The sequence below is a fragment of the Somniosus microcephalus genome, chromosome 3 (assembly GCF_052327205.1).
Source record: "Somniosus microcephalus isolate GS21.2 chromosome 3, FLI_Smic_1.0, whole genome shotgun sequence".
NCBI lineage: Eukaryota > Metazoa > Chordata > Chondrichthyes > Squaliformes > Somniosidae > Somniosus > Somniosus microcephalus.
Window position 1 is genome coordinate 269,953,372 of NC_140989.1, and position 24,260 is coordinate 269,977,631.

Sequence of the window (24,260 nt, forward strand, 5' to 3'; positions counted from 1 at the left end):
GAGGTTGGACAGGTTAGAGGGATGTTTCGGCTGCATTTAACTGTGCTAAATCTGAGCTAGGATAACTCCAATTTTAAAATCTTCCATTCCACAGCACTAACATCTGTCACCTTGATGAGTACAAAAACAGATTTAAAAAAAAACAAGGATCCTTCAACCAGAAGTTTGGAAAATAAAATCTCCATAACTAATGGGGAAAGTACTTTACATCAAAAGGCCTACTAATTCCCACTCCCTGGTAATGTTCTCCTTTAATCCATAGTCAATTAACAGTAAGGATAAGTATTACTCATGTGCTGTTTATCTTCTGTATCTGTAATATTTTATTAGTAATGAGTGACACATTCTTGTGTGTTTAGTGGAATTCTATAGTAATGCAGCTAACATTCAGTGGGCAGTATACAGATGTTGACCAGTGCTAGGTCCCATTGTTCTGTTATGTGACCCTTGACCGGTGCAGGAAATGAGATGGTATCTGGTGCAGTGTGAATTTTCTCGGTATTTGGCAAAGGTATCCTGCATGAATTTGGGATACTGTCTGCACAGGGTTTCTCAGTGTTTTAGGAATGGGGGGAGAAAATCAAACTTTCTTGTTAAAGGGGGCTCCAGTCAAGTAAAGTACCTTAGAAACATAGAAGATAGGAGCAGGAGTAGGCCATTCGGCCCCTCGAGCTTGCTCCGCCATTCAATAAGATCATGGCTGATCATCCAAATTCAGTACACTGTTCCTGCCTTCTCTCCATATTCCTTAATCCCTTTAGCTGTAAGAAATATATCCAACTCCTTCTTGAATATATTTAATGAATTGACCTCTACTGCCTTCTTTGGCAGGGAATTCCACAGGTTCACCACTCTCTGGGTGAAGAAATTCCTCCTCATCTCTGTCCTAAATGGCTTACCCCTTATCCTTAGACTGTGACCCCTGGTTCTGGACTCCCTGACCATCGGGAACATCCTTCCAGCATCTAGGCTGTCTAGTCCTGTTAGAATTTTATGTGTCGATGAGATCCCCTCTCATTCTTCTAAACTCCAGCGAGTACAAGCCCAATCGACCCAATCTCTCCTCATACGTCATTCCTGCCATCCCAGGTATCAGCCTGGTGAATCTTCGCTGCACTCCTTCCATGGCAAGAACATCCTTCCTCAGATAAGGCGACCAAAACTGCACACAGTACTCAAGATGTGGTCTCACCAAGGCCCTGTACAACTGCAGCAAGACATCCTTGTTCCTGTACTCAAACCCTCTCGCTACAAAGGCCAGCATGCCATTTGCCTTCTTAACCGCCTGCTGCACCTGCATGCTTACTTTCAGCGACTGGTGCACAAGGACGCCCAGGTCTCGTTGCACTTCCCCTTCTCCCAACCTATTGCCATTCAGATAATCTGCCTTCCTGTTTTTGACACCAAAGTGGATAACCTCGCATTTATCCACGTTATATTGCATCTGCCATGCTTCTGCCCAATCACCCAACCTGTCCAAATCATACTGGAGTTTCTCGGCATCCTCCTCACAGCACACACGCCCACCCAGCTTTGTGTCGTCTGCAAACTTGGAGATATTACATCTAGTTCCCTTGTCCAGATCATTAATATATATTGTGAATAGCTGGGGTCCAAGGACCAATCCCTGCGGTACCCCACTAGTCACTGCCTGCCACTCGGAAAAAGAGCCGTTTATTCCAACTCTTTGCTTTCTGTCTGCCAACCAGTTCTCTATCCAAGTCAATACCTTGCCCCCAATCCCATGTGCCTTAATGTTACACGCTAATCTCTTATGCGGGACCTTATCGAAAGCCTTTTGAAAATCCAAATACACCACATCCACTGGTTCTCCCTTATCTATTTTACCAGTTACATCCTCAAAAAATTCCAGTAGATTAGTCAAGCACGATTTACTTTTTGTAAATCCATGTTGACTTTGTCCGATCCGGTCACTTTTTTCCAAGTGCTCTGCTATTACATCCTTTATAATGGACTCTAGCATTTTCCCCACTACCGATGTCAGGCTTACCGGTCTGTAATTCCCCGTTTTCTCTCTACCACCCTTTTTGAACAGTGGGGTAACATTAGCTACCCGCCAATCCATGGGTACTGTTCCAGAGTCTATCAAATTTTGAAAGATGACCAGCAATGCATCTACTATTTCTAGGGCCATTCCTTAAGTACCCTAGGATGTAGATTATCAGGCCCTGGGGATTTATCGGCCCTCAATCTCATCAATTTCCCTAACACCATTTCCCTACAAATACTGATTTCTATCAGTTCCTCCCTTTCATTAGACCCTATGTTCCCCGACATCTTTGGGAGGTTATTTGTGTCCTCCTTTGTGAAGACAGAACCAAAGTATGTATTTAATTGGTCTACCATTTCTTTGTTCCCCATTATAAATTCCCCTGATTCTGACTGCAAGGGACCCATGCTTGACTTCACCAATCTTTTTCTCTTCACATATCTATAAAAGCTTTTACAGTCAGTTTTTATGTTCCCTGCAAGCTTACTCTCATACTCTATTTTCCCCCTCTTAATTAATCCCTTTGTCCTCCTTTGTTGGATCCTAAACTGCTCCTAATCCTCAGGTTTACTGCTTTTTCTGGCCAATTTATATGTCCTCTCCTTGGATCTTATGCTATCCCTAATTTCCCTTGTTAGCCACGGTTGAGTCACCTTTTTTGTTTCATTTTTATGCGAAACTGGGATGAACAAATTCTGTAGTTCATCCATGCGATCTATGAATGTTTGCCATTGCCCATCCACCATCAACCCTTTGAGTGACATTCCCCAATCAATCCTACCCAACTCACACCTCATACCATCTAGTCTCCTTTATTTAAATTCAGGACCCTAGTCTCTGAGTCAACTATTTCACTCTCCATCTTAATGAAGAATTCTATCATATTATGATCGCTCCGACCCAAGGGGCCTCGTACAACAAGATTGCTAATTAATCCTTTCTCATTACATAATACCCAGTCTAAGATGGCCTGACCTCTAGTTGGTTCCTCGACATATTGGTCCAGGAAACCATCCCGTATACACTCCAGGAATTCCTTTTCCACAGTATTGTTACTAATTTGGTTAGCCCAATCTATATGTAGATTAAAGTCACCCATGATAACTGCTGTGCCCTTATTGCACGCTTCTCTAATTTCCCGTTTAATGCCATCGCCGACCTCTGCATTACTGTTTGGAGGTCTATATACCACTCCCACTAACGTTTTCTGCCCCTTGGTATTTCTCAGTTCTACCCATACAGATTCCACATCATCAGAGCTAATATCCTTCCTTTCAATTGTGTTAATCCCCTCTTTAACCAGCAATGCTAACCCACCTCCTTTTCCTTTTTGCCTATCTTTCCTGAATATTGAATACCCCTGGATGTTGAGTTCCCAGCCTTGGCCACCCTGGAGCCATGTTTCCGTAATCCCAATCATATCATATTCGTTTACCTCTATTTGCGCAGCTAACTCATCCACCTTATTACAAATGCTCCTCGCATTAAGATACAAATTCGATAGACCTTAAGATCAGAAATGATCTCGTCAGAAATTTTAGTTGTCAAGTTGTTTTAATGTAATGTCATAAAGTCTATACAGCAAAAAATATATTTCCTGTGCATACAATTTGTCAGGAAACATAAAAATGTCTCCGTAAATTACACTCAATGTCAAATCTAAACCTTTATTTTGAAGTTATCTTTTGATGATGAAAGGCTAAATTCCAGATGCTATTACTTAATGGTAATGGAACTGGACTGGACTCATCTTCTAAGTAAAGCATTTACACTATTTGTTTCATGTTTTCCAACAATCCTGCTGTATATAATTACTGTATATAGTTTACTAATTCTGCTGTATGTAACTACTATATATCGTTTACTAACCCTGCTGTATGTAACTACTGTATATAGTTTACTAATCCTGTGTATGTAATTACTGTATATAGTTTACTAACCCTGCTGTATGTAACTACCGTCTATAATTTACTAACCCTGCTGTATGTAACTACTGTATATAATTTACTAACCCTACTGTACGTAACTACTGTATATAGTTCAGTAACCCTGCTGTCTATAACCACTGTATTGTTGAGATACCGCGGCAAACGTGGGAGTCGAGACCTGAGCTAGTAAAACACAACTGCTTTTATTCTACCTCATGGCAAAGAGGAACTGGAAAAGCCCGCGCATCCACTTAAATACTTCCCAGACAGGAAGTGCTCCCGGCAGCCTGTCCCTGCGGGAAACAAGTTGCTGGAGGAAAGGGCCCCCGGCTGGGGGCGTCTGCTTAAACTGTCCGTGCCGCCGTGAGCGGATTATGTCCAGTGGTGGCGTGTCGCCACAGTATATAGATTTGGGTGTCCTCGTGCAAGACACACAGAAAGCTAGCATGCAGGTACAGCAAGCAATAAGGAAGGCAAATGGCATGTTGGCCTTTATTGCAAGGGGGTTGGAGTGAGTAAAGAAATCTTGCTACAATTGTACAAGGCCTTGGTGAGACCACACCTGGAGTACTGTGCACAGTTTTGGTCTCCTTATCTAAGGAAGGATATACTTGCCTTGGAGGCGGTGCAACGAAGGTTCACTAGATTGATTCCTGGGATGAAAGGGATGTCTTATTTTGAGAGATTGTGTAGAATGGGCCTATACTCTCTGGAGTTTAGAAGAATGAGAGGTGATCTCATTGAAACATACAAGATTCTGAAGGGGATTGACAGGTTAGATGCTGAGAGGTTGTTTCTCCTGGCTGGAGTGTCTAGACCTAGGGGGCATAGTCTCAGGATAAGGGGTAGGCTATTTAAGACCGAGATGAGGAGGAATTTCTTCACTCAGAGGGTTGTGAATCTTTGGAATTCCCTGCCCCAGAGGGCTGTGAATGCTGAGTCTTTGAGTATATTCAAGGCTGAGATAGATAGATTTTTGGACTCTAGGGGAATCAGGGGTAGGGAGATCGGGCGGGAAAGTGGAGTTGAGGTCGATGATCAGCCACGATCTTATTGAATGGCGGAGCAGGCTTGAGGGGCAGTATGGCCCACTCCTGCTCTTATTTCTTATTTTCTTATGTAACCCTGCTGTATATAATTACAGTATATAGTTTACTAACCCTGCCCTATGTAACTACTGTATATAGTTTACTAACCCTGCCGTATGTAACTACTGTATATAGTTTACTAACCCTGCCGTATGTAACTACTGTATATAGTTTACTAACCCTGCTGTATGTAACTACTGCATATACTTTACAAACCCTGCTGTATGCAATGTAATAACCCTGAGAATTAAACAGAAAGAGCACCTTACATCTTTACTCCTTTACGGAAATATTGAGAATTTGTTTTCTTTTAAATTTTAACCTCTTTAAAAAAAACAGGCCATTTATGTGCAAAGTTCTATCGGTACCCACTACCATTAGGCCTTTTCCTATTTTACTGGAAGGAGAAAAGACTGTCCTTTAAATGATACCGTAGTAAGGAGACTGAGAAGCAAAATGACTTCTCCCAAAACTGTTCACTCAGGCTAAAAGGTTTAGGGTCAGTCTTTGATGATTAACTATCTTTTTTTTAACCAAGAATGGAGTTGTCACCATTCCAAAGTCTACAAAGAAAGAAAGGATTTGGGAAAACTGTCAGGTAAGGTTTTTTAAAGAAAATTTAATTTTTATTAATATTTTTCTCACTTTACATTATTGACTTCTGTAGGTCCTTTTGCACCTTTCCCCACACTAAAGTTTAATCTTTCCTCCATCCTTGTGGAGTGCCTCAGTGGCAGTCAGTATCTCCTACTGAATGCTCACTCTGTATGGAAACATTGGCACACAGCGTAATTACTACTCAGTAACTTTGCATTAGTATCAATGAGTCAAAGAATCATTGGCACAGGATGTTAGTATCCAATGAGTAACAGAATTTTCTTCATGGCGAGAGACAGGGACCTGTGGAGGAGGGAAGGGATTTGAGTGTCCAGGTACACAAATCACTAAAAGCTAGTGTGCAGGTACAAAGAGTAATCAAAAAGGCTAATGGGATGTTGGCCTTTATCTTAATGAATTGGAATTCAAATGTGAGTAAGTTATGCTTCAGTTGTATAGAGCCTTGGTCAGGCCCCATCTGAAGTACTGAGTTCAGCTTTGGGCACTGCACCGCACCGCACCGCAGGAAGGATATATTGGCTTTGATGGGGATACAGCGCAGATTCACCAGAATGATACCAGAGCTTAAATTATGAGAACAAGTTGCATAAACTTGGCTTGTATTCCCTTGAGTTTAGAAGGTTTAGAGATGATTTAATTGAGGTGAGTAAAATGCTAACAGGATTCAATAGGGTAGCTATAGCAAAGTTATTTCCGCTGGTGGGGGAATCCAGAACAATTAGAGCTAGGCCATTCAGGAGTGAAACCAGGAAGCATTTTTTCCCACATAAAAGGTTGTGAAAATTTGGACTTGCTCCTCCAGAAGGCTGTGGCTGCTAGTTCAGTTGAAATTTTTAAGACTGATAATGGATACATTTTTACGAGTTAAGAATATGAAGAGATATGGATCAAAGGCGGGTAAATGGAATTTAGGTACAGATCATCCATGATCTAATTGAATGACAGAACAGGCTCGAGGGGCTGAATAGCCTACGCCTGCTCCTATGTAATCACTGGCACAGAGTGTTAGTACCAGTGAGTTACAGAATTACTGCCACAGAATTTTAGTGCAAAAGAGTAACAGAATTACTGGTGCAAAGTGTTAACAACAACAAATCAGAATCACTGAAACATTAGTACCAATGAGATAGAATCACTGGCATCAGGATTCAGTACCACAAAAGCTATGCTGCTGCGCAGCCGAAGGTTTTTTTTTCTATATTTCAGTCTCCCTGAACTATTCATATTTCCTCATTGCAGAGGGGAGGCACGTGACATGCTCCTAGCATCTGTTCTTGACTTAGTCACTATTAGGCACAGGAGAGCAGGTTAGCATGAGCCAGCAATTCTCTGTGAGGAACTGATGTTGGAATCTCCCTCCATCTGATGGCTGGCTCACGAGATCAGTGGCTCGTGTAGGGAATGGCAGACACAAACCCACATCCTGCCCCTGAGTGCAATGGACATCCAACAGACTGCACCACTGCATCATCCTAATTGTATTTAAAAGTTTCGGTCGAGGACAGTAAAATGATTTTGAGGCAATGTTTTGTATAAACCACCTCAGTACATCCTATTGATCAGTAGAATTCTATATGAAAATTGTTGAATAGAATTACAGATTATTGTTTTAAATAAAAATAAACTGGTATTTCCACATAGTTTTATCCCACTGAGTTGCTAACTTTAAGGAGTAATGAAAGTCTACTAACTTTACTACACCATACACCTCATAGGTATTCCATTTTACCCTTGCGGAGGATGATGTTGTGGTTCTAAATGGAATACATGATGGCCGGCATGTGTCCTGGGATCCTACAAATATCGAATGATGTATGTCAACATTTTATTTACACTCAGTTTGTTTATTAATTAGTATTAGGTGTATTCATTCTTGAAATGTGGGTTAAACTTTTTTTGGTTTAATTTTATAAGGGTTGATCTTGTGAAAATGCATTGAGCAACTTTCTGCAATATAATATCAGGAAGCAACACAGCAGAATCATCAAATGCAAATGTCGTTATCAGTCCTCATAAACGAGAACAACTTTTGTCTTTTTGTGTGACGGTGACATGTTTAAATAGGATTTGGCTAGTACTTTAATAATCTCTGCATATAATATACACTGTGGATAATACCAGGTATTTTAAATTGCATGGGCTATCTGTTGCAGTGTGCTAGGCTAATGATTGAACCTAATTTTGTTAATCTCAGGCCTGACATTTCTGATTAGTAAATGTTAAGTTAATTTTGCTAGCAAAGAATTGGTCTCTAAATAAAGTACTGACTGTATGAAAACATAGAGATAAGAAATAAAAGTAGAAGAAAATTTCAAAAAATAAAATAAATGAGCGTATAATAGCTATTGGGAGAATTATGGAGACCATGAAATCAAAACAGAATGAGAAAATTAAAAAATATATAGAAAGGGCACTCAAGACCAATGACCAGGATGGTCATTCCCACAGAATATGTACCTGATCTTACCAATGCAAATGAGTTCATACCAGGCAGATAGCAAGTCATCAATGTAAATGGGTTCATACCAGGCTCCCTTTGTGGGCAGTTTCTAGAGGCCAGTTAAACTATAGCACTGGTTGAGACCTGGGAGCACAGCATTGATGTTGACAAGGAATCTGAAGAGGTTTTGACAATAACGTAAAATGAGATTAGGCATCTTCTCAGTTGATAGAATCAGTATTGAACTCAACCATACAGACCATAAGATGCCAGATTCAGTTCACTCATCTGTGCTCAGGTAGCTGATAGAAACATAGAAACATAGAAGATAGGAGCAGGAGTAGGCCATTCGGCCCCTCGAGCCTGTTCCGCCATTCAAGGCGATCATGGCTGATCATCCAACTTCAGTACCCGGTCCCTGCTTTCTCCCCATACCCCTTAATCCCTTTAGCCTTAAGAAATATATCCAACTCCTTCTTGAATATATTTAATGAACTGGCCTCCACCGCCTTCTGTGGTAGAGAGTTCCACAGGTTCACCACTCTCTGGGTGAAGAAATTCCTCCTCATTTCTGTCCTAAATGGCCTACCCCTTATCCTTAGACTGTGACCCCTGGGTCTGGACTCCCCGACCATCGGGAACATCCTTCCTGCATCTAGTCTGTCCAGTCCTGTCAGAATTTTATAAGTTTCAATGAGATCCCCTCTCATTCTTCTAAACTCCAGCGAGTATAAGCCCAATCGACCCAATCTCTCCTCATACGTCATTCCTGCCATCCCAGGTATCAGCCTGGTGAATCTTCGCTGAACTCCTTCCATGGCAAGAACATCCTTCCTGAGATAAGGCGACCAAAACTGCACACAATACTCAAGATGTGGTCTCACCAAGGCCCTGTATAACTGCAGCAAGACATCTTTGTTCCTGCATTCAAACCCTCTCGCTACAAAGGCCAGCATGCCATTTGCCTTCTTAACCGCCTGCTGCACCTGCATGCTTACCTTCAGCGACTGGTGCACAAGGACACCCAGGTCTCGTTGCACTTCCCCTTCTCCCAATCTATTGCCATTCAGATAATAATCTGCCTTCCTGTTTTTGCCACCAAAGTGGATAACCTCACATTTATCCACAATATATTGCATCTGCCATGCTTTTGCCCAATCACCCAACCTGTCCAAATCATCCTGGAGTTTCTCGGCATCCTCCTCACAGCACACACGCCCACCCAGCTTTGTGTTGTCTGCAAATTTGGAGATATTACATCTAGTTCCCTTGTCTAGATCATATATATATATTGTGAATAGCTGGGGTCCAAGGACCGATCCCTGCGGTACCCCACTATTCACTGCCTGCCACTCGGAAAAAGACCCGTTTATTCCAACTCTTTGCTTTCTGTCTGCCAACCAGTTCTCTATCCAAGTCAATACCTTGCCCCCAATCCCATGTGCCTTAACTTTACACGCTAATCTCTTATGCGGGACCTTATCGAAAGCCTTCTGAAATCCAAATACACCACATCCACTGGTTCTCCCTTATCTATTTTACCAGTTACATCCTCAAAAAATTCCAGTAGATTAGTCGAGCAAGATTTACCTTTTGTAAATCCATGTTGACTTTGTCCGATCCTGTCACTGTTTTCCAAGTGCTCTGCTATTACATCTTTTACTAGCTGGAGTGCCCGGCGGTGCCGAGGGTTTTTTGAGGGCATGTTCACACAGAAACACAGAAACCCCACAGTGCAGATAGAGGCCATTTCGGCCCATCGAGCCTGCACCGACACATATCCCACCCGATCCCCGTAACCCCTACACCAACACATATCGCACCCTATCCCTGTAACCCCACGTATTTAATCCCCCTAACACTAAGGGTCAATTTATCATAGCCAATCAACCTAACCCGCACATCTTTGGACTGTAGGAGGAAACCGGAGCACTCGGAGAAAACCCACGCAAACACGGGGAGAATGTGCAAACTCCACACAGACAGTCGCCCGAGGCCGGATTCGAACCCGGGTCCCTGGCGCTGTGAGGCAACAGTGCTAACCACTATGCCACCGTGCTGTTGTTATGAAAAAAGTAGAAATAATTTTTATTATATATATATAAATGAGTTTGTCTGTCTGTCTGTCTGTGTGGGAAGGAGAGAGAGAGAGGGAAAGAGAGAGAGAGAGACTGCGGGGGGAGAGAGGCCCGGGGATCGAGAGAGAGACTGGGGGGAGAAGAGAGAGACAGGGGGGAGAGAGAGACTGGGGGGGAGAGAGAGAGAGCGAGACTGGGGGGGAGAGAGAGAGAGAGAGAGACTGGGGGGGGAGAGAGAGACTGGGGGGAGAAGAGAGAGACTGGGGGGGGGAGAGAGAGAGAGACTGGGGGGGGAGAGAGAGAGAGACTGCCGGTGAAGAAGGGCAGCAGGCATTTTGTGAGGTCGGCGGGAAGTTCCCTCACCCTCTCTCTCTCCCTCCCCCTCTCTCTCCCGCCCCCTCTCTCTCTCCCTACCCCTCTCTCTCCCCCTCCCTCCCCGCTCTCTCTCCCTCCCTCTCTCTCCCTCCCTCCCCTCTCCCTCTCCTCTCCCTCCGACTCACCACGGTACCAGAACGGAGCATATCCGACACCGGGAGTCCGGGGTTCTTCATGGTTAACGCGGCGGTTCTTTGGACCCGGTTGGCCGGGCGGCAGTGGAACGCCTTTCGCTCCGGACTCCCGTGTCCAATATCGGTCGGGGACGGTGATGCGCCATCAATAATTCCAGAAGACTAAGAGTTAAACTTATAACAAGTAGGCTTTTATTAACAAAAGAATACGAGCATGCCTCTGCTGGTAGACCGATCCTTAAAGCCAGGGGGACTGGAGGTCAATCACCTTTATACCTGGGCTTAGGGGTGGAGCCAGGGGCGGAGCCAGCTGAGGCATGCCCAGACATGTTCTGTACAGGCAGATTAGTGGTTTACCACAGATGGCTCGTGTGAAAGCCCCGGTTTTCCGGTCCTGCACTCACGGCAAGAGAGGGGAAGGAGAGAGAGAGAGAGGGAAGAAGAGAGAGCGAGAGAGAGAGAGAGAGAGTGGGGGGGGGGGAAGGAGAGAGAGAGAGAGAGAAATTTTTTAAGCTTCAGGCCCGGCCGGTCTGTAATGGCCGCCACTCACCTCAGTAACGGCAGTTTGAAGGATTAGGCCCCGCCCACAAACGCCATGAAACGCCCCCCGTGACGCACCGATTGGTCAACCATCAGGTCACTGAACTGTAGGATTGGTCAACCATCATGTCACTCAACACTAATGAGCGGTAGGATTGGTCAACCGCTAATGAGCGGATTTTTTTCCTTTTTTGAACGTTTTTTGTCTGCTGTCTGAACAATTTTTGTCTGACCAAAAAGTAAAGATGCCTAGTAGACTCCCCTAATCATAAGCTTTCTTTTGATATAACATATGTGTAGGTACGCTCTATAACTTTTGAGTGATGCCCAGACAGACAGAACTATCCTTTTATATATATATATAAGAAATAATGGACTCTAGCAGTTTCCCCACTTCCGCTGTCAGGCTTACTGGTCTGTAATTCCCCGTTTTCTCTCTACCACCTTTTTTGAATAGTGGGGTAACATTAGCTACCCTCCAATCCATGGGTACTGTTCCAGATTCCATCGAATGCTGGAAGATGATCAGCAAAGCATCAACTATTTCTAGGGCCACTTCCTTAAGTACCCTAGGATGTAGATTATCAGGCCCTGGGGATTTATCAGCCTTCAATCCCATCAATTTCCCTAACCCCATTTCCCTACAAATACTGATTTCTTTTAGTTCCTCCCTTTCATCAGACCCTATGTTCCCTGACATCTCTGGGAGGTTATTTGTGTCCTCCTTTGTGAAGACAGAACCAAAATATGTATTTAATTGGTCTGCCATTTCTTTGTTCCCCATTATAAATTCCCGTGATTCTGACTGCAAGGGACCTACGCTTGACTTCACCAATCTTTTTCTCTTCACATATCTATAAAAGCTTTTACAGTCAGTTTTTATGTTCCCTGAAAGCTTACTCTCATATTCTATTTTCCCTTTCTTAATTAATCCCTTGTCCTCCTTTGTTGAATCCTAAACTGCTCCCAATCCTCAGGTGTACTGCTTTTTCTGGCCAATTTATATGTCCTCTCCTTGGATCTTATGCTATCCCTAATTTCCCTTGTTAGCCACGGTTGAGTCACCTTTTTTGTTTTACTTTTATGCCAAACTGGGATGATCTCCACTAGGCTGGAAGCAGGGGTGCAACAGTTAAGCTCTCAAAACATTTTTAAAAAGTCAAGCTTAATAATGAATAAAGTAATTTTGAAACATTTTTCTCAACCTTCCCCTTGAATTGGCCACTAGTGATACAGAACAGTCCGGAGACTACCCTATCACCTCCCTTCCTCCTTGTACATAAGTGCTTGACCTCTGCTTGGTGCTTCTCCACTGTGGCCCAGGTAAGATCAGGGACTCAATGGTGCAGGTATCATGAGCACTGACCCATATCTTTCCACTTCCTGCCGCTGGTTGATGCCAGAGATAGGAAACTACAGTTATGAGGAGACACTTGAGATACGGGGACTATTTCCACCGAAGCAGAGAATGTTAAGAGCAGATTTAATAGAGGTTTTTTAAATTATCAAGCGTTTTAAAAGGCTGAGTAGGGAAAGACTCTAGTTAGATAGTCAATAACAAGGGGGTCATAAATTTAAAATGGTCACTAAGAGTGAGGAGAGCGGTTAGGAAACATTTCTTTACACAAAGGACTGTTGGAACATGGAATGCTTTACCACAGGGAATGGTTGAGGCAGGGACCATTGTATCTTTTAAGGAAAAAGTGAATAAATATTTACAGACAAGGAGGACCAGGCAGGTAGTGCACAGTCCCCTGAGTGCATCTCACTCTCTAACCAGTATTCAGGACTAAATACCGGTAAGGGCGATGGTTCCTCTGGGGAGTACAGCCAGTTCCACAGGTGGCTCAGCTGTGCAGGGGAGAGGAGGAAGATCAGGAAAGCAATAGTAATAGGAGATTCGATAGCTAGGGGAATAGACAGGCGTTTCTGTGGCCGCAGACGTGAATCCAGGATGGTATGTTGCCTCCCTGGTGCCAGGGTCAAGGATGTCACTGAACGGCTGCACAACATTCTGAGGGCGGAGGATGAACAGCCAGAGATCGTGGCACATATTGGTATCAATGACATAGGTAGAAAGAGGGATGAGGTAATAGAGTCATACGGCACAGAAGGAGGCCATTCAGCCCATCAAGTCCACGCCGGCTCTCTGTAGAGCAATCCAGTCAGTCCCATTCCCCCGCTCTATCCCCATAGCCCTGCAAGTTTATTTCCCTCGTTCCTATCCAGTCTCCCCTTGAAATCAGTGAGTGTCACCACTTCCGTCGGCAGCGAATTCCAGGTCATCACCACTCACTGCGTAAAAATGTTTTTTCTCACATCCCCCCTGTATCTCTTGCCCAAAACCTTAAATCTGTGTCCCCTAGTCCTTGTACCATCAACTAGTGGGAACAGCCTTTCCCCATCTAGCCTATCCAAACCCGTCATAATCTTGTACACCTCTATCAAATCACCCCTCAACCTCCTTTGCTCTAATGAAAACAAATCCAGCTTCTCCAACCTGTCCTTGTAGCTAAGATCCCTCATCCCCGGAACCATTCTGGTAAATCTCAAAGGCCTTCACATCCTTCCTAAAGTGTGGTGACCAGAACTGGACGCAATACTCCAGTTGTGGCCTAACCAGCGCTTTATAAAGGTTCAGCATAACTTCTCTACTTTTGTACTCAATACCTTTATTTATGAAGCCCAAGATCCCATATGCTTTGTTAACCACTCTCTCAATATGTCCTGCCACCTTCAGGGACCTACGCACAGGTCCCTCTGTCCCTGCACATTCTTTAAAACTGTGCTATTAAGTGTATATTGCCTCTCCCTGTTCCTTCTGCCAAAATACATCACCTCACACTTCTCTGTATTAAATTCCATCTGCCACTTGTCTGCCCATTCTGCTAGCCTTTCTATGTCCTGTTGCAGTCGTTTGATATCATCCTCACTGTTTGCCACCCCCCCAAGTTTGGTGTCATCGGCAAACTTAGAAATTCTACTCTGTATTCCAATATCCAAGTCATTTATATATATCAAAAAAAGCAGTGGCCCCAGCACTGACCCTTGGGGAACACCGCTGTCTACCATCCTCCAGTCTGAAAAACAGCCATTTACCACAACTTGCTGTTTTCTGTCCTTAAGCCAATTCCTTATCCAAGCTGCCACTGACCCACCTATTCCATGAGCCTCAATTTTGTTAACCAGCCTTCTATGTGGTACTTTGTCAAACACCTTCCGAAAATCCATGTAGACAACATCCATTGCATTCCCTTCATCAATCCTGCCTGTTACTTCATCAAAAAATTCAATTAGATTAGTCCTGCAGGCAAATTTTAGGGAGCTAGGAAACAGATTAAAAAGCAGGACCTCATAGATAGTATTCTCCAGATTACTCCCGGTGCCACGAGCTAGTGAGTATAGAAATAGGAGAATAGAGCAGATGAATGTGTGGATGGAGAGATGGTGCAGGAGGGAGGACTTTAGATTCCTGGGACATTGGGACCGGTTCTGGGGGAGGTGGGACCTGTACAGGCTGGATGGGTTGCACCTCAATAGAGCCGGGACCAATGTCCTCTCGGGGGGAGGTTTACTAGTGCTGTTGGGGAGGGTTTAAACTAATTTGGCAGAGGGATGGGCACCAGGATGTAGCATTAGAAAGGAGAAACAAGGTGCACAAAGGATTGGGAGAGACAGATAGCACTAGAGTAAGAGATAGTCTGGTCCACCTAATACTGTACTAAGAGAGAACACAAGAACGTCTAAGATAGGTTTACGGTGCATGTGTGTGAATGCACAAAGTGTGGTAAATAGGGTTGGTGAGCTGCAGGCACAAATAGCCACATGGGAATATGATGTTGTGGTGATAACGGAGACCTGGCTCAAAAAAGGGCAGGATTGGGTACTAAATATTCCTGGATATAAGGTGATCAGGAAAGATAGGGAAGGAAAGAAAGGAGGTGGGGTGGCTGTATTGATTAAGGAGAATATTACAGTGCTGGAGAGAGAGAGAGAGAGGATGTCCTGGAGGGGGTCAAGGACAGAATCTATTTGGCTAGAGTTGAGAAACAATAGAGGTGACTTTACACTACTAGATGTATTCTATAGGCCACCAACTAGTGGGAAGGATATAGAGGAGCAAATTTGCAGGAAATTACAGAGAGGTGCATGAACTATAGAGTAATGATAATGGGGAACTTCAGCTATCCTAATATAGACTGAGATAGTAATAGTGTAAAGGGCAGAGAGGGAGAAGAAGTTCTGAAGTGTGTACAGGAAAACTTTCTTGATCAGTACGTTTCCGGCCCAATGAGGAAGGAGGCATTACTGGATCTGGTTCTGGGGAATGAGGTGGGTTAAGTGGAGCAAGTGTCAGTAGGGGAACATTTAGGGAACAGTGATCATGGTATCATAAGGTTTAGATTAGCTATGGAAAAGGACAGGGAGCAATCTAGAGTAAAAATACTTAATTGGAGGAAGGCCAATTTCACTGGGTTGAGAATGGATTTGGCCCGGGTAAATTGGAATCAAAGATTGGCAGGCAAAACTTTAATCGAACAATGGGCTGCCTTTAAAAAGGAGATAGTTTGGGTACAGTCGAGGTACATTCCCACGAGGGGAAAATGTACTTTGCATCTGTCTTTACCAAGGAAGAAGATGCTGCCAAAGTCATAGTGAAAGAGGAGGTCGTTGAGATACTGGATGGGATAAAAATTGATAACGAGGTACTAGAAAGGCTGGCTGTACTTAAAGTAGATAAGTCACCAGGACCGGATGGGATGCATCCTAGGATGCTGAGGAAAGTAAAGGTGGAAATTGGGGAGGTACTGGCCATAATCTTCCAATCCTCCTTAGATACGGGGGTGGTGCCAGAGGACTGGAGAATTGCAAATGTTACACCCTTGTTCAAAAAAGTTGTTAAAGTGGAGGGTTGATCTTGCTCTCCATCCACACCTTGCTTATTGCAGCCTTGAATCTCGGACTGGAGAGACCTGTACATCAAATCTGCTGGAAGGAACAATGGAGAGGCCCAGGGAAAGAGCTCAGAGTGCAGCCCCCATAGTTTCTTATAAATCGATGCACGGAAGGTCAAATCAAAATGAACCTGCAAAGTGCTGCTCAGTACCCAAAACTCCTTCACACAGCTTTGAATCTCTCCAGAAGTCTCTCTCTCTCAGAATGCGTGGTGCAAAAATGCCGCCGACAAAAAAAGGCAGGAAGCGGTCGCCTTTAAATAGCGCTCCCCCAGTCCCTTCCCGACTGCAAAACGCTCCCCTCAACCTGTCGTTGCTAGCGGCAGGCGGTAAGGCAGGGGACGCCACTCAGTGTCCGGTCCGAGGTGTTGCACGCTCGATGACGTCACGATCTGCGGGCGCAGGAGATCGTGGCGGTAGTGTTTTTGCGCCGCCGCAAAATGTTTGGTCAATTTCGCGAGCGGCGCAAACATTGCCGCGCCCGGGCGCTAGTTGCTTTGCGCCCCATAACGGGAGGCGCAAAGCAACCGAATTTTTCCAGGGTACAAAAGCCAAGGAAGTTATGATGAACCTTTATAAAACACTGGTTCGGCCTCAACTGGAGTATTGTGTCCAATTCTGGGCACTGCACTTTAGGAAGGATGTGAAGGCCTTAGAGAGGGTGCAGAAAAGATTTACAAAAATGGTTCCAGGGATGAGGGACTTCAGTCACGTGGATAGACTGGAGAAGCTGGGGTTGTTCTCCTAGAGCAGAGAAGGTTGAGAAGAGATTTGGTAGAAGTGTTCAAAATCTTGAGGGGTTTAGACAGAGTAATTAGAGAGAAACTATTCCCTTTGGCGGAAGGGTTGAGAACCAGAGGACACAGATTTAAGGTGATTGGCAGAAGAACCAAAGGCGACATGAGGAAAAACCTTTTTACGCAGCGAGTGGTTAGGATCTGGAATGCACTGCCTGAAAGGGTGGTGGAAGCAGATTCAATCGTGGCTTTCAAAAGAGAATTGGATAAGTACTTGAAGGAAAAAAATTTGCAGGGCTATGGGGAAAGGGCGGGGATTGGGACTAGCTGAAGTGCTCTTGTAGAGAGCTGGCACGGGATCGATGGGCCAAATGGCCTCCTTCTGTGCTGTAACCATTCTATGATTCTAAAGCAGGTGGAGATACAGGGCTATAGGGAAAGACCAGGCCAGTAGGTTTAGTTTTGAGTTGCTCTAGCAAAGAGCCAACACAAACAATGTGGCTCAAATGACTTTCTCTGATATAGGCCTCTGGTTCTTTGACATGAACTAGACTGGGCACACATGTAGATTAGTTTGATGAAGAAGCATTCTGTTTCAGATTGCCAGATGGAAGACAATGTCCCACCCTTCAGAAATATCTGAGTTTCTCATGTTAATATACAAGGTAAAAATAAAATTCAGGGCAGTGGTGTAACATGTTGGAGCATCAATGATGTGGTGTGATGCAAGGCGGATTCAATTTCCCACCCCTCCCTCTGACTAGGCTGAATTCCTGACCTCGTATTTGCCTCTGTGCAGATGCTGAGTGAAGGCAAGGCACCTCCCCACAGGGAGAGCGAGAAAATTAAAGGGAAGCTCATTGATGGGCTATTGCAATTTTCCAAGCAGCCAGCTGAAGATCAGCATTGCCACGTGCCGTCTCAGCAGCAGAAAGTGCATGTCCCAGCAAGAACTGTACAGGCAGAAAAAGAGGGTAACCGAGGGATTTCACACCCTTAAAGGCGCGACTCTTTAAACAAATCAGGTCCATTATTTTTCTCAGAAGTGTCAGCTTTGCTACCTGATGTTCTGGAACTTCTCAGAAAATCTCAATTTGTTATTTACAAATTCATTTCATTACATCCTTTTCCTTGTCTGATATTTTAGGAATTCCTTGGGAATTTCCACTTGGAATTATCATATTTCTTCAGTCAGTTTTCCCACTGACCTTTGAAAAATTAATTGGCTTCTGCTGGTTAATCATTTAATCAAATAGCAGGTGGCAGAAAAAGATTGCAGCTGAGTGAGACTGAAAGCACAGTAATATCTTTCAAACAGTCAAACGGACTACACCAGCAACACCCTGAAATCTCTTTGGAAATATCGCAGTTTGCAGATTTTTTTCTAATTTTGAATATTGCTTAAGAAAATAAATATTAGAAGCTTCTCTGTTTTTAAGTGAGATCTTTTGCAAAAGTGTTGTATCGCTCTCTAGATATATAGGATCTCTGAGGTGAGCTTCATATTAATGCCACTGCTCTTTTCATATTAAATGCTAATGTTTTATTCATGCTTCCTTTCTTAGTAATCTGTGTTTAATAACTTAACAATTCTTTCCAAATTGGTACTGATATTTTATTCTCTTCAATGTACCTTCGTTGGCATAACGGTGAAAAAATAGAAATATGTGCACGTAAACCACACCCCTAAAGATAAAACATTTTTTTTCAATTATGCCTTGTCTCAATTCACTGCTTATTCCATTGTGAAGTACAAAATATGTAGTCACTCAGGTGACTACTGGTATCCTGTATCATGACTAAGACAACAGTGAAAGAAGCCACACCCAGAGTATAACAAAAGAAAACACGAAGTTCACACACCTCGAAAACACAAGCCGCCAAAACAGTTGCAGCAGAGTCAGGCAACTTCCCCCAAGAACAATAGAATTATTATAATGCAGGGAGAAGAAAGTGTGATGCATTGCACACCATATGCTGCTGGTCAGTGGTATATTTTACGTCAGTGCAGATAATCAGAGTAGAAGAGGAGACTCACAGTACAGCAGCACAGTGTCAGCACCATTGCTCTGTGCTAGAGTATTAGGATGTGCATCCATTTTCCATACATCCATTTTCCATGACACCACATAGGTGGAGTCCTGGTCTCAGCCAAGCCGTCATGGGAGACGGTGTCCGGGGGCTAAACATAATCTCACACAGAGTCATAGGAACATAAGGAGGCCATTTAGCTCCTTGAACCTGTTCCGCCATTCAATGAGATCATGGCTGATCTGTGACCTAACTCCACATACCCACCTTTGCCCGATATCCCTTAATACCTTTGGTTAACAAAAATCTATCAATCTCAGATTTAAAATTAACAATTGAGATAGTATCAATTGCTGTTTGCGGAAGAGAGTTCCAAACTTCCACCAGCCTTTGTGTGTAGAAGTGTTTCATAATTTCTCTCCTGAATGGTCTGACTCTAATTTTAAATTATGCCCCCTAGTCCTAGATTCCCCAACCAGCAGAAATAGTTTCTCTCTATCTACACTATCTGTTACCCTTAATATCGTGAAAACTTCAAACAAATCACCATACTTCATACCACAGATTCAGACCAGCTCCAGTGATGGGCTGAGAGCAGATTGTGTCACTGCCCTCTCAGCTGTGATGGTTTGTGGCATTGGGAGAGAAGAAAGTGGAAGGGAAATTTTTTTTTTTTAAACGTACAAGTAAGAGGGAGACCTACTTTGAAAAAATGTTTACTTCCCTTTATGGGACAGAACAGGGATATTACTTTATTATTTGCTGAAATGTAAATAATGTCTAACCATCAGAATTAAGGTCCCTGTCAGGCCTTTTGCATTTTTGTACCAAAATATGTTGCAAGGAAATACCACATTCCATTTGCATTCAGCCACATATGGAGTTTCAGGTTAGCATCAGTAGAGTTTAAGTAAACAGCGGCTCATACAAATGCCAATTAAGAGACTGAAGACATCCTAGCTTCAGTATCTTGTGGTCCTATAGAGTTCCTCTGTTTCTTTATACTTCTTGTTGAACTACAACACCAAAAAAATAGAGCATCACTTGAATTGTAACACAGGAAAGTCACACTTGATGTATTGTTCTCATAATATTAGAGCTGTATCTATGACTTCCAAGTAAGCCAAGAAAGTAGCACCAAAGGACATAAAGTTAGTGAACAGTAAATTTAAAATGGATAGAATCAAGAAGAATTTATTTTCTCAAAAGTGTAATCAATGTTTGGAATAACTTATTTTTACTTTATATTTTGTTGTCAGGATATGGGTGATGTTGGCAAAGCCGCATTTTTTTGCCCATCCCTAGTTGCCCTGAGAAGATGTAAATTATTTACACACACACATCTCCTGTGATGACAAGGAAGTAGAGACAAAAACATTAAGAACACTCAAAATGCAGCTAAATTATAAGATGGAAGAATTCGTGTATTAGAGGGATGAGCTTCAATAGGCTGAATGGCCTTTTTGCATCCTTAATTGTCTCTGAACTCTTCACACTGACGCTGTTCATCTTCTGCTGTGTTTGAGCTTTTCCCCCTCCAGCAAAGGGTATAACCTTGAGGTGTTTAAAAAATTGTGAGGGCTTTCAATAGAGTAGATAAGGAGAAACTGTTTCCCTGATGGGAGGGTCAGTAACCAGAGGACACCGATTTAAAGTAATGAAGGGAGATGAGGAGAATTTTTTTTTTACGCATTGAATTGTGATCTGGAATGCACTGCCTGGAAGGGTGGTAGAAGCAGATTCAATAGTAACTTTCAAAAAGGGAATTGGATAAATACTTCAAAGGAAAAAATTTGCAGGGCTATGGGGAAAGAGCAGAGGAGTGGGACTAATTGGATAGTTCTTTCAAAGGCACAATGGGCCAAATGAATCATAGGATGGTTACAGCACAGAAGGAGGCCATTTGGCCCGTCGAGCCCGTGCTGGCTCTCTTTCCCCGTAGCCCTACACATTTTTTTCCTTCAGGTACTTATCCAATTCCCTTTTGAAAGCCACAATTGAATTTACCTCCGCCACCCTTTCAGGCACTGCATTCCAGATCATAACCACTCGCTGCGTAAAAAAGTTTTTCCTCATGTCGCCATTGATTCTTCTGTCAGTCACCTTAAATCTGTGTCCTCTGGTTCGCGACCCTTCCGCCAATGGGAACAGTTTCTCTCTATCTCTCTATCTCCCTTCTGTGCTGTATGATTCTAAACTTCTGTTGACTCCCTGAGGTTTTTTAGATCGGGTGGCTCTGGGCAGCAGGCGACACCGTGACACCCTTCATCAGGAATTCTGATATAAATTCTCAACCTGCCTTTTTTCATTTCAGGAAGATATATTTGATGTGTTTTCACACAAATTTAAGTTTCAGACTTGGCTTAATAAACACTGCTCAAGGGATAAATTCAACCCATTTTGAAAACAATTTATTAATTCCCCTTAGCCAGATACAGAGGATTGCCCAATGTGCATCTTACACATAATACCAGTCCCTTTTCAGGTACAGTACTTATTTCAAATTAAGCCTGCCATCAGTTTACATTACATTCATTTACCTACTCTTCACTTTATAAACAGGTTAAAGCAGGAACATTAAACAGATACTGTTTCATTTATTTTAAACCATCATCAACACGTTAGTCTTGTGTATAAAGTAGTCAAAATTAACTGAACCAAAGGATTTCACCATCAGCGAATCTTTAAAAATGTCTGCAGAATACGTAGCAAAAGTACAACCCATCATCCGTATGTATACAGGTTGTAGAATTGCACATTAAAAATCTGACGCAGTAAAGAAGGTATTGTAAAACTACAGTAAAGAAGTTACTATGTAATACTGCACAATCCCTTTCCCAAAACAGTCTACTTATTAATTTCATGACTCGCCACATCAATTCATTAACCAAAGATCTCAAGTCTCCTAGTCTGTGGATACCCCATGGGCACTACTCTTGCAAAGCATAAATGTAAACTACGATATTTATGTTTACTGATCCAGTTTAGCCTAAGAAAATTGAGATCACTGGTTAATGATGCCACACAAAGATGATCTGAAGTTAACAAGTATGACTGCCTGGAAAAGGGATACTGCAGCTCCACAAAATATATTGATGATTGCGCACAAAAAACTATGCACTAATACATTTTAAACAATTAAGTGAAGATATCTTGGTAACTTAAACAGCTAAACACATGGTTCCCAACCTTAAGGTTAAGGGTTTCTTCCCTGCAATTTTCCCTCTTCTCTCCTACAATTCCAAAGACATAACCCAAGTGAATATTCTTAATGTGTAAATCTAAACTGAGACAGCAGGCCTAGGTGCAGCTGGGGTTGTAACTTGGAGATGCTGTCTGCACATCAGACTCCACAAATACCACATTCACTAGTCATTTACTTAATTGTCCTATTTTTCTCAATCAGGCTCATTCAGTTTTAGATACTATTATATTCCCATTCTTCCTAATCTAGGTTGAATTGTGCCAGATCTAATCACTGATAACATCCTTTACACTTGGTCTGAACTCTTTCTTCCACCAATAATTTTTATGGTGCCAAAGATTCCTCATGCAGACAATATTTGCACCCAAGTGACACTGACAAAATATGATTAGCTGAGGAGCCACTACAGACATTGCAGAATCAAATTAACCATTCCAACCAATCTTCATGGAATAGTCTTTAGAGGGAGACATCCACGGGGTATAGTAGTCAGAGGATAACATCTGGAGAAAATAGTCTTCAGAGGGTGACATGCATGGAGAGTAGTCTTTAGAGGGTGACAGAGTCCAGGCCTGTGTGAAGTGAAATGCTTTTCATTTTTTTAAATGCTCTGATTTTGTAGGTCTACGAAAATCAAAATGCACTATAATTGTTGAGCTAAAATTTCATGAGCTATAAGGTTAATTGTCTTTCCTTGGGTTACATTAAAAACCTGACATGTGCAATGATCTCGGCTAAATTATAACAGTCGCCTTTGGAATAATAATTGCCCCCACCACACACAATGCTATTCTGTAAATCTCCAGGATTGGGACTGTATTTTTGTGATACGCTTGGACACATGGCTGTGATTTGTTTTACAGGTCTTTGATTTTTCACTCAGCAAAGAAGATATGATATTTCTAAACTCACTGAAGAATAACAAAAAGCTGATTACACTAAGCTACCCTTTATGGAAGGAACAGGAATCCCAATCAGAACCAACTATTGCCAGGAAGGATGTCTCCCAGTAAAGTGAACATGGCCACTGAATGCTTTTGAGACACTGTTTTTGTCAGTGACTACAATGTGTTATATAAAAAAATTATATATTGACACATTTATTGAGGATTTCTGTTTTCTTTGTTACAATTTAATGCACCAGTTGATTAGTTTTATCTTTTCAGTTAAAGGAGTACTCCAGGAAAGTCTCACAAGAGTCGGGTTACTGCCCTCGCCCTAATGTCAAGCAATTTCTGCGGTACAACTTGAAGCTTACATTAATCTACATCTTTTATTTTTTAGCACTGGGAATTGAAGACTGCTCCATTTCAGGCACTCAGTGCCATATCAATGGGGGATTGTTTTATACTTTCCACTTCATTGCATCTTAATTTCAGTTTCTGATGTAATTAAAGACCCATGCTCCCATATACAGGTGCAAGCACAGGACAATTGCTGCATTTATCCCCATATATGGAGTTGCCATTGAGAAATTGAAAGTGAAATAAGAGATGCAGATCATTTTAAACTTGTGTTTAACCTGAGACTCAGATAGCAGAGGCAGATTCACAGAAATGATTTTCTGTGCATTTTCCATTAAAAAAAATTTTTTTGCTAGTTTAGAAAATCTTCCTGTCCTGCGTCCCCCAGTTTTACTGCTTGTTTGAATGACTGGCATTTTGGGAGCTGAGCTATGCAGCAGGACATAGAATGTTTAGATGTACCAAAACCAAGTTTGTTATTTTTATTTTCTCATAGGAACTTCTGGGACTTGGCTCTGAGACTAGCCTGAGAGTAACTCCTGATAATTATTTAATGTAACCAAACAAATTACATCAAAAACCAGAGTGCCTGTAACAAAATGTTGTAATCCTGGATGAATTATTGAATTGTAAGTGTTTATATTTAATTAAAATGTTTATATACTTAAAGAAATTGTAGAACAGTTGTATCTGTTCTCAGATAGGTTATATTAAATATATAATAATGGACCCTGGGTGTGATGACAAAGCCATTGAGGGATTCAGACAGCCTCCTTCTGCAAAGTCCAAAACATAATGGGGAACAAAATAGGGCTGGGAGCTTAGCTTGAATTCTGATGCTTTCTCTAGCTACTGAAAATTCATTAGAAACCTTAA

The 24,260-nt window shown here is 42.6% G+C and overlaps 1 protein-coding gene across 5 annotated transcripts in view; it reads left to right on the forward strand.

Moving 5' to 3' along the window:
* The window catches only part of LOC147121925 (uncharacterized), a 173,631-nt gene extending 149,574 nt beyond the window's left edge, over positions 1-24,057 (forward strand). For 3 of the 5 annotated variants that reach the window (XM_085982470.1, XM_085982474.1, XM_085982473.1), the window contains 2 exons: positions 5,566-5,625; positions 23,004-24,057. In XM_085982470.1, coding sequence (XP_085838596.1) covers positions 5,566-5,625; positions 23,004-23,153 — 210 coding nt within the window. In that variant the 3' untranslated portion in view covers positions 23,154-24,057. Of the gene's footprint in view, positions 1-5,565; positions 5,626-7,360; positions 7,458-23,003 lie in introns of all 5 variants that reach the window. The other 2 variants (XM_085982471.1, XM_085982472.1) reach the window with 2 other exon arrangements.
* The last annotated feature ends 203 nt before the right edge of the window (positions 24,058-24,260 follow it).